This window comes from Bison bison, unplaced genomic scaffold (assembly GCF_000754665.1).
Source record: "Bison bison bison isolate TAMUID 2011002044 unplaced genomic scaffold, Bison_UMD1.0 scf7180017864508, whole genome shotgun sequence".
Classification (NCBI taxonomy): Eukaryota; Metazoa; Chordata; class Mammalia; order Artiodactyla; family Bovidae; genus Bison; species Bison bison.
Genome location: NW_011495064.1, coordinates 8,079,324 through 8,093,530, shown reverse-complemented (window position 1 = coordinate 8,093,530; position 14,207 = coordinate 8,079,324). Strand labels below are relative to the sequence as shown.

Sequence of the window (14,207 nt, the reverse complement as noted above, 5' to 3'; positions counted from 1 at the left end):
TATGTCTTAAAATTTCCAAAATGAAATAAATTCCAGCAACTATAGATGCTTGGTTATTCATGAAGTCTTGTCCATTTCATGGATTTTCCACATCTTTTGTATTTTTCTCCTTTGGATGTGTTCAATTCAACTATTATTTATAGTTCATTTTCTGGCTCCTAAAGTTTGGTCCCTGGGTCGAGAAGATCTCCTGGAGGAGGAAATGGCAACCTGCTCCAGTATTCTTGCCTAGAAAATCCCACGGACAGAGGAGCCTGGCAGGCCACGGTCCATAGGCTCGCAGAGAGTCAGAGACAATTGCAGCGACTTAACACACACAAAGCAATCATGATTTTGTGCAAAAACACATAAGAGGCCACAGCTCATTGTCAAAAGTATGATATTAAATACAAGGCATCAAGGGACCCACAGTGTCCATGGACTCTAGTTGAGGACTGCTGATGAAGGCATGAGTGACAGGAAGACTGGACCAAGATCACAATGATGGAATTCAAGTTTTCCAGCTGGAGAATACCTGGTGGACATTGGGAGAGGGTTGTAGACAGGTGTGAGAATCAGCTGCTATGTGACAACCCTGCACCAGTGAATAGGCAGAGTGTTCCCAGGACTTAACCTGGAAGCACTGAGACCCTCATGGGAGGCTGCCACCTTCTGGAAGTCTTCCTGCTCATCACAGTAGTAGCCGAGAAGTATTTCTAAAAGTGTAGTTTGTAGACCACATGATTCTGAGTAGTCCTTGGAAAAATGCAAATACCAAGACCTCCATCTGAGACCTATAGACTCGGAATCTCTGGTGGGGCCCTGGGATTCTGTATCCATAGCAACCTTCTCAGGTGATTCCAAAATACATCAAAGTTTGAAGAAACCAAGGGAGCCCAGGAAGAAGGTTCAGATGAGGAAGAATCAAAGAGAAAAAGAGCTGACACTTGAATCCTGTTATTTAAAGATCTATTGTAGAGTGAAAACAAGGGCTAATGAGATGTGAGGACTGCTGTGGATTTAATTACGCTTTGCCACCTGTTTTCCCTTCCCTTCTCACAATATTCATTATCTGCATCTGGGTGTACATTCCCACCTTCTCTTGCCTAGACTAGTATTCAGGCACCTTCGCTCTGCTGCTGGACACACACTCCCACGCTCCTGCCTGGACAGACTCCTCGTCTCTAGGCATCCAGCAAGCCTGCAGCCCTGCCTTCCAGCTGCCACCGCAGTTCTTGTTGTTCAGTTGTCAGGCTCCCCTGTCCGTCACTATCTCCTGGAGTTTGCTCAAATTCATGTCCATTGAGTCAGTGATGCTATCTAACCATCTTACCCTCTGCAGCCCCCTTCTCCTCCTGCCCTCAGTCTTTCCCAGCTTCAGGGTCTTTTCCAATGAGTTGGCTCTTCACATCAGGTGGCCAATGTACTGGAGCTTCAGCTTCAGCATCAGTCCTTCCAATGAGTATTCAGGTTTGATTTCCTTTAGGATTGATTGGTTTGATCTCCTTGCAGTCCAGGGGACTCTCAAGAGTTTTTTCCAGCACCACAATTTGAAAACATCAGTTCTTCTTCAGTGCTCAGCCTTCTTTATGGTCCATCTCTCACATCCATACATGACTACTGGAAAAGCCACAGCTTTGATTTTACGCAGAGGACTATTCAAACATTATCAGTCCTGAGGGATGGTGTAAAAGGGTTTAGAAGCTCTCCAATCATGGATCCACTAGAGAGCAAAAACAGAGTGAGTCACCTCCCTGCTTACAGTTTCCAAAGGCTCCCGAGTGTCTACAGAACAACATAGGCCAAGACTAGGCATCTGCTGGGGGTGGGGAAAGAACAGAGTGGGAGTTTGGGATTAGCAGATGCAAGATTTTATATATAGGATGGATAAACAGCCAGGTCCTATTGTATATGATTAAGCTGGACTACTAAATAGCTTAGATATGGAAGCAACCTAAGTGTCCATCAACAGAGGAATGGATAAATAAGCTGTTGTCCATATATATAATGGAATACTGCTCAGCCACAAAAAAGAATGAACTAATGCCATCTGCAGAAACATGGATGGATCTACAGATGATCATATGAAGAGTTTGGGATTACCAGATGCAAACTATCATATATAGAATGGATAAATAACAAGGTCTGACTGTATAGCACAGGGAACTATATTCAATATCCTGTAGTAAACCATAATGGAAAAGAATCTGAAAAGAAATATATATATATAACTGAAATATGCATATATGTATAACTGAGTCACTTCATTGTACAGCAGAAACTAACACAGCATTGCAAATCAACTGCCCTTCAAGAAAAAGGAAAAGTAGGCATGTACCTCTCTTACAACCCTAGACTCAGTTCTTACGTGTAGGTGGTCGCTTCACCTGGGGGCCTTCTCTCTCTCCCCAGAATGCCCTTTTCTTCATCACTGAGGCTTCAACTCGGCACCACCAGCCCCACCCCCACTGTATTATTTATATGTTTTATTATCAAGGATCGACTTTCCCTTAATGACGTATAATCGACACAGGTGGAGACGGCCATCTCTCCCAGTGAGTTTACTCTCACTGCTTGCTTCTGCTGCTGCTGCTGCTGCTAAGTCGCTTCAGTCGTGTCCGACCCTGTGCGACCCCATAGATGGCAGCCCCAGGCAGAAGAAATTGTGAAGGAAGGACTGTGATTGGCCCAGGGATTTGGAGAACTGTGATTGTATCAGCCTGTGTCTCATGACCATCCCGTCAGCTGGTCATGAGACACAGGCTGATTGGCCCAAATCCCTGGGCCAATCACAGTCCTTCCTTCACAATTTCTTCTGCCTGGGGCTGGCAGGGTAGATCTCTGTTGATAGGGACGAGGTTGTAGAGACAGAAAGCCCAATGTATCTGTGACCTTTGTTTGATGAGAAGGTAGTCATCACACGGAGAAAGACAAAACTGAAAGAGAAAGACAGTCCAGGTGGCCAGGTGACCTGGAGTCCTGTTACCATCACACCAAGGCCAGACCTACAAGAATTTATTTATATGAGCCAATACATTCCCCCTTTATGGTGGAATCTGGTTTGATTTGGAGTTTGCCTGATAGCTCAAAAGGTAAAAAATCTCTCTGCATGTGCGAGAGACCCAGGTTGGATCCCTGGGTCAGGGAAGATCCCCTGGAGCAGGGAATGACAACCCACTCCAGTATTCTTGCCTGGAGAATTCCATGGACAGAGGAGCCTGGTGGGCTACAGTCCATGGGGTCGCAAAGAGTCAGACAAGACTTAGTAACTAACACTTTCACTTTACTAACCCAGAGCCTCCTTCTATTGTTTCAGCTGGGCTCCTGCTTACAGAGTTTCTTTGATGGCTCAGCAGTAAAGAATCTGCCTGCCAATGCAGGAGACACAGGTTTGATCCCTGGGTCGGGAAGATCCCTGGAGGAGAAAATGGCAACTCACTCCAGTATTCTTGCCTGGGAAATCCCACGAATAGAGGAGCCCGGTAGGCTGAGGTCTGTGGGCTTTCAAAGAGTCAGACATGACTTAGCAAGTAAACAACAACTGGTTTTGGAAGCTGGATCTGCACCCATAGCTGAATTCCCTGCTATAACACTCTCATGAAAGGAATGAAAATGTGACTTTAATCATGTATTCAAACCTGTCATAGTCAAAAGTGTGAAGTGAGTGGTCCCTGTACACTGCGTTTCACTATGAGTTTTCTGAAAACAGAAATGGGAATTATTTCTCAGCAATTATATCATATTTATATTTCTGACTATAACCTTGTTTTGCACCTTGGCCTACATAGACTTATAGCAAGTCTCAGACTCGAGAGTTTGAAAGAGGAAAATGCAACTTTAAATTGTAAGCTCTAGGGCTTCCCTCGTGGCTCAGTGGTAAAGAATTCACCTGCCAATGCGGGAGATGCGGATTTGATCTCTGATCAGGGAAGATCCCAAATGCCTCGGGGCAACTAAGCCCATGCACCACAACTACTGAGCATGTGCTCTAGAGCCTGGGAATTGCAACTACTGAGTCTATGTGCCGCAACTACAGAAGCCCACGTGCCCTGGAGCCCGTGCTCTGCAACAAGAGAAGCCACCGCAACGAGAAGCTTGTGCACAACTAGAGAGGCGTCCCCGATCGCAGAACTAGAGAAAGCCCACGCAAGAAGACTCAGCACAGCCAGAAAAAAAAATAAATTTGTTAAGCTCTAGACCAAGAGCCATCCAGTGATGACTTGATCAACAAATCAAGTTATTTTCTAAAATTTCCATGAAGCATAGACCTGAAGCAATATAATCATTTTCAGGTAAAGACAAGACAAGAAACAGTTGGAAAAGCAAAGGGATGGCACAATCAGTATTATCCAGTTGTGTGAAAATTGTTAGGTCATTCAGTCATGTCCGACTGTTGGTGACACCATGGACTGCAGCACGCCAGGCTCCTCTGTCCTCTACTCTTTCACTACGCCAAACTTTCCTTTCACTATGCGAAAATATCCATCCAATAGATCTCAGGGAAAGAGTTCTTAATTCAACAAACTGTTACTGTTTCATGAAACTTAAATTTACCAGGAAAACACTAGATATTTTCCTGTCTAAGAATTCTCAACCCAGCCTAAAACTCTCTCGATTAGCTGCACTCACTGAGAAGAGCAGTGGCGGATTGGTCCTAAAGAATAACCAAAAAATTACCCACAGTCGGTCTTTTAGGTAAATGTCATTCTGAGAAGGTAATGAATGGGTTTTCACAAGCTGCTTAAATACAGCATTTATTGGATTGACTATAACATGGTACCGATTCTTCCTCAGAAATTCAACTTTTCTGTTTGTGTTTCATATAAACTAAAATTATTTTTCCTTCAGCACAACTAAAACACAAGATTCCAAAAACATTTTAGGAGACGGGGAGAGACTGAGTAGCTTTAAAAATTGATCCCTGATCATCCGCAACAATGGGGTACTTTATTTTACTTAGGTTTTTTTGTTTTGTTTTTGCCTCCACCAAAATCAAATCTTTTTTGAGTCTACCTGGAATAAGACTCCTTGAAAATGACCCACTTCAGAAGCCACCACAAACCTTGGATGAGAAAGGTCCCAAATTATATCGCTTTATTCATTTGGACTTAAATAGAAATCTGTAAAATATTGTTCACAAAAGAAAATGCTCTCTGGGAGCATTTATTACGGCAGCTATTTTAAATTTTTGTTTTCTGTTTTTTAACTACTACTATAAATACCCCATATACTATTTCTTGCATTCTTAACATACCTTAAAACACCTAATTACAAACTGTGTAATTGAACCACATAGGACTCATATAATTGAAATTTCACGGACTGCATTTCCCATACAGACCAAAATATATAGTTGCTATTGATCTTAGTCTGCAGATCAAACACAGACAAAAAGAGAGATTAAAATAGTGCTTGAAGGGTTGTTTTACCTCTAAGAAAATGGGGTGAGAAAATGTATTATTCTGAATATTACATATCGGATAAGTTTGCAATTTTAGTTCATAAAAAATATGACATCTCCAAACATAGGGAATCTGTTTTACAAGGATTTTGTTCATCCCTGTATTTTGTGTGTGTGTGTGTGGGTGTGTGTGTGTGCATGCTCAGTTGTGTCTGACTCTTTTGCAACCCCATGGACTATTGTCCCCCAGGCTCCTCTGTCCATGGAATTTTCCAGACTGGAGGTAGGAGGTAGGTTGCCTTACCCTCCTCCAGGGGATCTTTTCAACCCAGGGATCAAACCTGGGTCTCATTATGTCTTCTACATTAGCAAGTATATTCTTTACCACTGGGCTACCTGGGAAGCCCATGCTTGTAGGAATGACAACTTTTCCTCAGAGAGAATCCCACCACTGAGCCAGATGTTGAAGGTCTTTATATCAAAACCCCTCCTCATACCGTTCACGGGGTTCTTGAGGCATGAATGCTAGGGTGGTCTGCCATTCTCTTCTCTAGTAGCGAAGGACGGGGGAGCCTGGTGTGCTGTAGTCCATGAGGTCGAAAGAGTCGGACATGACTGAGTGACTGAACAACAGCATAGCAAAACCCCTAAATGCAGGTTTGGGGCAGCAGTTTTCATTTTTTATGGTGGCTTAAATTTGACTTCTTAATAATCTCAAGCTGCCTCAGAAGACCCCTCCACTCTCCCTTCAGTGATCTTCCCCTTCCTTTCTGATCTCCCTGTTCTGAAAAAAGGTTCTTTATAAACCACACTGTTCCCATTGATGGAGAAATTGCACACCAGCTCTATTTTTCCCATTTTTTTCACACCCTCATTTTTTTCTTTTACTTTATCAAAGGGAAGAAAACACATTTCAACAAATCTTTAAATATCCAAGTAGCAAAGCTAACACTGGTAATGTGTATGTTCCAGTGCCATTCTCTCAAATCACCCCACCTCTCCTCCTCCCACTGAATCCAAAAGTCTGCCCTGTACCTCTGTGTCTCCTGTGCTGCAGATGGGGGGACACACGTATGCCTTGTCAAAGTCGCTTAGTTGTGTCTGACTCTTTGTGACCCCATGGACTATACAGTCCATGGAGTTCTCCAGGTCAGAATACTAGAGTGGGTAGCCGTTCCCTTCTCCAGGGGATCTTCCCAACCCAGGGATCGAACCCAGGTCTCCCACATAGCAGGCAGATTCTTTACCAGCTGAGCCACCAAGGAAGCCCGTATATGCCTATGACTGATTCATACTGATGTATGGCCAAAACCATCACAGTATTGTAAAGTAATTATCTTCCATTTAAAATAAATACATTTTAAAAAGAATATGTAATAAAATCTCTAAACGCAAAAAAAAAAAAAAATAAATGAATGCTATGCAACAAAGCTAACAGAGATGGGATACAAGCAACATAAGTAATCTTCAATTTCCTAGTGGTCACGGTTAAAAACATAAAAATAAACCAGTGAAGGCAACTTTCATAATGTATTTATTTAATCCAACAGATCTAACACATTTTCATTTCAACATGCAAATGAGCAATATAAAAAGCATTAATGAGATACTCTACAGTCTCTTTCGACTAAATCTTAAAAATCTGGTGTATATTTTATACTTAGAGCCCACCTCAAGTTAGAATGACTACATTTTAAGTGCTCAAAAGCCACATTTGGCCGATGACCATAGTACTGGACAACACCCAAGGGAAAAAACAGTGACAGCCCACCAGTTTTCTTCCTCCTCCAAAAAAAGCCAAGCAAACGCTGGAGCTCGCCAGCTGGAATGAGTTCATTAAAAGTCTAAACCATCAAAACAAGTGAAAATAATTTCCCAAATCACTTACACTTTGCTGTTTCTGTTGCTCAGTCGCTAAGTCGTGTCCAACTCTTTGCGACCCCATGGACGGTACCACCCCAGGCTCCTCTATCCCCCTGTCTCCAAGTGTTTGATCAAGTTCATGGCCACTGAATCGGCAATGCTATCTAACTATATCATCCTCTGATGCTCCCTTCTCCTTTTGCCATTTTTTAAAAATAAAAAACAGTATTTTGGGTGAATTTACACACTTTAGGAAAATAGAATATTATTTCACTCACATCTCGAATCTTAAAAAAAAAAAAAAAAGAGCAAAGTCACAGAAACAGTGTCAGTTGGTGATTGCCAGAGGTTTGGAGAGGGTGCAAGGGGAAAGGGGAAAATGGATCACAGGCTACACATTTCCAGTTATAAGATAAGAACTTCTGGGATCTAAGGGGCCGTGTGGTGACTGGGCCATCCTGCACAGGATGGTACATTTGGGCAGTTAATGGTGCTGCATGGTGCACTTGGAAGTCCTCACGACACACACACAGGATGGGGAACTATGTGAGGCAATGAATGTGCCTCTTAATTTCATGGTGGTGACCATTCTGCAATACACACCCATTATCTAATCATCACATTTTATACCTTACATTTATACAGTGACGTGTGCCCTTCACATCTCAGGAAAGTTAGAAAAAAAACAGGTTATAATTCAAAATTCCTCCCTGCATTTTCTAGTTTTGCCATGTAGGTGAGGGAAAATTATACAAAATAAAACAAAAGGTAGGTGAGTCACCATTAAAAAATAATAAGTTTTGTTTGTTTCTTTTTCCCTTTTTTTATTGAACAGGGTCAGAAAATTAGGGGAGATATGATTGGTTTCTCTATTATTTAACGAATTTCCTGCCTCATTCTACTGTCTTCCTCCCCTCCCCCACTCCTCCACTCCATTCAGTGATAGAGGTGGTAATAGAAGATTTTTTTTTAATTTATATTTTTAATTGAAGTTGATTTACAATGTTTCTGGTTATAGCAAACTGACTCAGTTATATACTTATATATGTATTCCTTTTTTAATTGGAGTATAGTCATCTAATCTATGACAAAGGGGCAAGAATATACAGTGGAACAGACAGCCTCTTCAATAAGTGGTGCTGGGAAAACTGAACAGTTACATGTAAAAGAATGAAATTAGAACACTCTCTTATACCATACACAAAAATAAACTCAAAATGGATTAAAGATCTAAATGTAAGACTGGATAATATAAAATTCTTAGAGGAAAAACAGGAAGAACACTCTCTGACATAGATCACTGCAAGATCTTTTTCTGACCCACCTCCTAGAGTAATGAAAATACAAACAAAAATAAACAAATTGGACCTAATTAAACTTAAAAGTTTTCACATAGCAAAGAAAACCATAAATGAGACAAAAAACCCTCAGAATGGGAGACTGCTAAGTCACTTCAGTCGTGTCCGACTCTGTGCGACCCCAGAGACTGCAGCCCACCTGACTCCGCCATCCCCGGGACTCTCCAGGCAAGAACACTAGAGTGGGTTGCCATTTCCTTCTCCAATGCGTGAAAGCAAAAAGTGAAAGTGAAGTCGCTCAGTCATGTCCGACTCCTAGCGACCCCATAGATGGCAGCCCACCAGGCCCCTCCGACCATGGGATTTTCCAGGCAAGAGTATTGGAGTGGGGTGCCACTGCCTTCTCCGCAGAATGGGAGAAGACATTTGCAAACAAAACAACTGACAAAGGGTCAATCTCCAAAATATACAAACAGCTCATGAAGCTCAATATCAAAAAAAAAAAAACCTAAGATTTTAACGAGGTCTGTTTGGATCAGTCTAGGATATAACTGAAGGTACCAAAAACATCCCCCAAAATAAAGCTTTTATTTGCCGAGACAACATAAGGTACAAAGACACAGTGAACAGAGCAGGAGACCCAGAGCCACAGATGGAAGCCTGTGTTATGGTCCCCTCTCTCCTTCCCTCAACTGTTCTTTGAGATTCAGTGGGTTCTTCATGATTCAATGGTTTCTTCGATTCAATGCATTGATGTAAACAGGATGCTCTGTCTTTGCGAATGCGTTTACAGTGTGGCAGGGATTCACCCAGCAAAACAAAACCTTGCTCACAGCCTCTTAATACTTCATCTCCCTCCCCACCTCCCCCATCAGAGGAATTCCCGTCACAAATGCCCCGTGCTGATCTTGGAAAAAGAGCCACCTCATCTGCAGCAACTGCAGCCTTTAGACCCTGAGGCTCTTCCAAAAGCATGCTCATGAATACTCCAAGCATCAAAGTTTAAAGAATTTTCTCTTCAAGTTAAAACTGGGTTCTTACTCATTCTTACGACACAGCCCATGCCACGTGCACCAGGGCCTTCCCTGGGACTGCTCTTTGGGGCAGTGGTCATAGGGGTGAGGTATTTTGGGAAACTTCAAGATAAGCCTATATACCAGAGGCCATTGCTGGTTACATTTTGGATCTTTATAATCGCTGATATTGTGTAGAGCAAGTGTTTCTTTGTTCATCTGGACTTAATGATGCTAGAAATGAGAGTCTACCTTGTATATTTATCTATTTATTATTTTTTTCTGACTGCACTGGGTCTTTGTTGCTGCGTGGGCTTTTCTCTAGCTGTGATGAGCACGAGCTACTCTCTAGTAGCCGTGTGCAGGCCTCTTGTGACAGCTTCCTTCATTGTGGAGCTCCAGGCACACACAGCCTTCAGTAGTTGCGGCTCCCGGGCTCTAGAGCACAGGCTCAACAGTTGTGGTGCACGGGCTTAGCTGCACCATGGCTTGTGGGATCTTCCCAGACCAGGGATGGAACCTGTGTCTCCTGCATTGGCAGGCAGATTCTTTACCCTGAGCCATCAGAGAAGGCCCAGATAATTGTATCCTGAAGAGATGGTGGGCAAACCATCACCAAGAGGAACCAGGAGAGAAGCTGCAACATGGCAAGCAAAAGCACAGTTTCTTATTGTTTTCCAAGTTTTCAGTAGATGACAATCACCGTCTCATACAAAGGAAAACAGGAAGGAAAGGGAACATGACCTTCACACCCCAGCAGTGACTGCCACAGTCCAGGGACATCAGCCCAACACTTGACTTCATCCCTGAGCCTATCACTCTGGAAATTCTTGTTAAAGTCTCATTTTAAAATGTCATGGAGAGGATTTCCCTGGTGGTCTAGTGGTTAAGAATCTGCCTTCCAGTACAGGAGATGCAGGCTTGATCTTTTGTTGGGGAATTAAGATCCCACCTGCCATGGGCAACTAAGCTCCCACCACAATGAAAACCCAGCACAGCCAAAAGCAAACAAACAAATGGCACGGAGAGGTGCTCATTTTTTACTTTTATTTTACTGGACATATCCTGGGTGGGCCTGATACCTGTAGATGCAGGGTCCAGGCCTCACCCTACAGCCAAGGATTTTGCCCACCAGGGCCTCAGTTTGCTCATTCCTAAGATTTGTTGTTGTTCAGAAGCAAGTCATGTCTGACTCTTTGCAACCGCATGGACTGCAGCCCACCAGGGTTCCCTGCCCTTCACTATCTCCTGGAGTTTGTTCAAAACCATGTCCATTGAGTCAGTGATGCCACCCAACCATCTCATCCTCTGTCGTCCCCTTCTCCTCCTGACCTCAGTCTTTCCCAGCATCAGGGTCTTTTTCAGTGAGTGAACTCTTCGCATCAGGTGGCCATTTCAGCTTCAGCATCAGTCCTTCCAATGAATATTCAGGATATTCAATGAATATTCATAAGATGGAAGTGGCCATTAACATTTCCTACTTTCTTTGCAATAATGCTGCTAAAATCACTGAAACAACAGATCAAAAATATTTTGTGTGTGCTGTGCTTAGTCGCTTAGTCATGTCTGACTCTGCGACCCCATGGACTGTAACCTGCCAGGCTCCTCTGTCCATGGGGATTCTCCAGGCAAGAATACTGGAGGGGGTTGCCATACTGGATCTTCCCCACCCAGGGACAGAACCCAAGTCTCCTGCACTGCAGACAGATTCTTTACCTTCTAAGCCACCAGGGAAGCCCAAAAGCATTTTAAATGTCCTCTAAAGAAGAAAGACTAAGGAATTATTAATCAATGAAAACAAAACAAGAATATTGGGTGCCCGCCATCATCTCAAAAGGAGAATTTGAACATTTTCTGAAATTCTTAGAGCATAGCAAGAAGAAGTCAGTAATTGACCTGCGGGCTGCTGGCTGCCATGGGAACCAAGCATTCCCTCCTTGGGACAGGGGGTTTTCAGCATCCCACTGGCTGGATCCCAAAGCAATACAAAGGTACAAGGTGAGGACCAGAAAGGGGTGATGTTCACAAGGGGGAACAGAGTCCCGGCTCAGTTCACATCCCTGTGGATCTGATTTAAGGAATTACATTAGGCATCTGTTAGTGTCCTTGGGTAAGAGGGACAATGGGAATTAACTCTGAGCAGTTTTCTGAACATAAAGTTCAAAACATATGAACAAAGGCACGAATTTCTAAAATCAATGCTGTGAGTCCCTTCTCCATCCCCAGCAATAAAGCTACAGTACTCGAGGGTCCCATGCTATGGCAATGTGAACGTTCATGTTTAAGAGACTAGAAACTTTTCATTAACCTTAGCTCCAGAGCAGTGGAAATGCACTCTGAAACACACATACACAGACATACACGAGTATGCACCTTCCCTATTTCAACGACTCATCCCAGTATAGAATGATCAGGAAGGTATCAGAAAATTAGAAAACAAGAAACTAGCTAACTCTTAATGTCTGAATTTAAAACTCTCCTGAACGCTTGGGAAGCATGATGTGGCCCTAATTTGTCCCTAAGATCCTAGTTCCCAGAGCAAGTACAGCGCTGATCCCACCCTCGCAGAAGGTCAGGTACCTGGGACATCACCAGCCTTCTGAGTTCTGTGGACTCCAACTCCCAGACACAGCTAAGCAGAGATGTACCAGGACTCTACCCCGGTTAGCACTTCACCTGTCCCCCTCACACTCAGGATCTTCCCATACCAGTTTCTGCTTTGAACATCAGGAAAGTTGACAAGCATATCTAGATAGCTCCGTGGATGTTCTAGAACTTTTACATATGCCCAGGGTCAAAATGAGAGCTTCCCTGGTATCTCAGTGGTAAGCAATCTACCTGCCATTGCAGGAGATGCAGGAGACATGGGTTTGATCCCTGGGTCAGGAAGATCCCCTGGAGGAGGAACTGGCAACCCACCCCAGTATTCTTGCCTGGAGAATCCCCTGGACAGGGGAGCCTGGTGGGTTATGGTCCATGAGGTTGGAATAGAGTCAGACACGACTGAGTGACTAAACAACAAGGGTCAGGCTCTATTCATATATATACGTTATACACGTTAAAGGTTCTTTCACCAACCATTGCAAGGACACTGCTGGGAAACTAGATGCAAAGTCCCAGCCCTGTCGTCTTTGCAGAGACCTTGTCACCAGCTGATCAGACACCTTCAATGACACGAGTCAAAGAACAGTGAGGACACTGGAGGTCATACAAATGACATGAATAGCCACCAGGAAGACGCTGCCCCTTTCGTTACTGGGTCAGACTGGATTCGTTGGGTGCTTTATTTAGGTTCCCTGGGATACAGACCATCACATGACTTCCTAATGCATGGCTTTCATTACAGTGGGTTCCACTCTGCTTGTGGAGAGAGACGAACCTCACTGCTTCTGCTACAAAAGCTGTGATATGGGCAGAAAATAAACAGTCCATATTCAAAGCATCACGGGAATCAGACTGCAAAAGAAAACTCCAAGAAGAACTAGACCCACGTTTACAACACAAACCCTAAACATGGATAGCAGACCCCAGTAGAGAACCTGGCGTGTATTAAGCTGTAAATAAATATTCATCAAAATTAAAACCTTTAAAGGCATTCTATTACAAAGCATTTCACACTGGCCCTCTACAAGTTATGGCCATAATATAATAGGTTTATTTTTGGAAGCTGCAAAACACCCACGCCCAACAAGTAAACTCTGTCAAAGTGACCCTCCTAATAGGCTAACATTGGACCCAAATGTAACCATTCTTCAGCTACTTGTAGAGCTTTTTGGAAACATCCTTCTGAATCAGTTAGTGGGTGACACACTAGCTAGTGGATAGTGGATAACTAACTATCCACTCTTGCTTTATAACCATACTTCTTTCAGCTCAAAGGCCAGGATGGTGTGCCTTATTCATTGAGTTTTGCTTTGAATGATGTAAAGCTATAACCTCAAATCGAATATATCACACAGAGTGAAGGTTTTCTACTACTAATGTTGTTCAAATGAATATACAGAAGCAATTGCAGAACTCCAGACTCAGCTTGGAAAACAACCTTGTTGGAGTAAGCTGACCTGGGCAACACTAAATGGTCATCAGACTCAGAAAATTCTTGGTGCCTCACCATCTGCCCCAACACTTTCTCGTCATATTTCATGAGACCCAAGAGGTCACTTGTAAGTACTGTTCCATGTCAGCACTAGATTACTTTAGTACAAATCTGGCTGACCCATACTTTCATTTCTTTGACGCAAAAAGTAAGCAAAATCTACTTTTAATTTTTTCTTAAAAGAATTCAAGAGCATCTACTCTTTTTACATAACGTGTAAAACATAGCTTAGAACACATGAATTCCACGAAATGCCATCGTGTGCATGAGTCAAATACTTACGCCATGATGCCTGAGAGATGGAACATCTCGGCCGTGATGTAGGACAAATAGCTGTACAGGAAGACGAAGAGCGGCTCGATCACGCGGATGTTGTGTGTGAAGCGCGTGGTAAACGCCGCTATAAAGCCCAGGAAGATGCCGATCAGCACCCCACCGATCCCCACGACAAAGAAGTTCGCGATGCCAGCAAACACGTCAACAGTCTCAATGGTCTTCATCTGGCAGAAAGACTTGAACAGGTTGTACAGGACCTGTGGGAGACGCAGAGGGAGGTC

The 14,207-nt window shown here is 43.3% G+C and overlaps 1 protein-coding gene across 1 annotated transcript in view; it reads right to left on the bottom strand.

Moving 5' to 3' along the window:
• The window catches only part of SLC9A2 (solute carrier family 9, subfamily A (NHE2, cation proton antiporter 2), member 2), a 63,511-nt gene that overhangs the window by 41,637 nt on the left and 7,667 nt on the right, over positions 1-14,207 (bottom strand). The window contains exon 2 of the mRNA XM_010829684.1: positions 13,933-14,183. Coding sequence (XP_010827986.1) covers positions 13,933-14,183 — 251 coding nt within the window. The remainder of the gene's footprint in view (positions 1-13,932; positions 14,184-14,207) is intronic.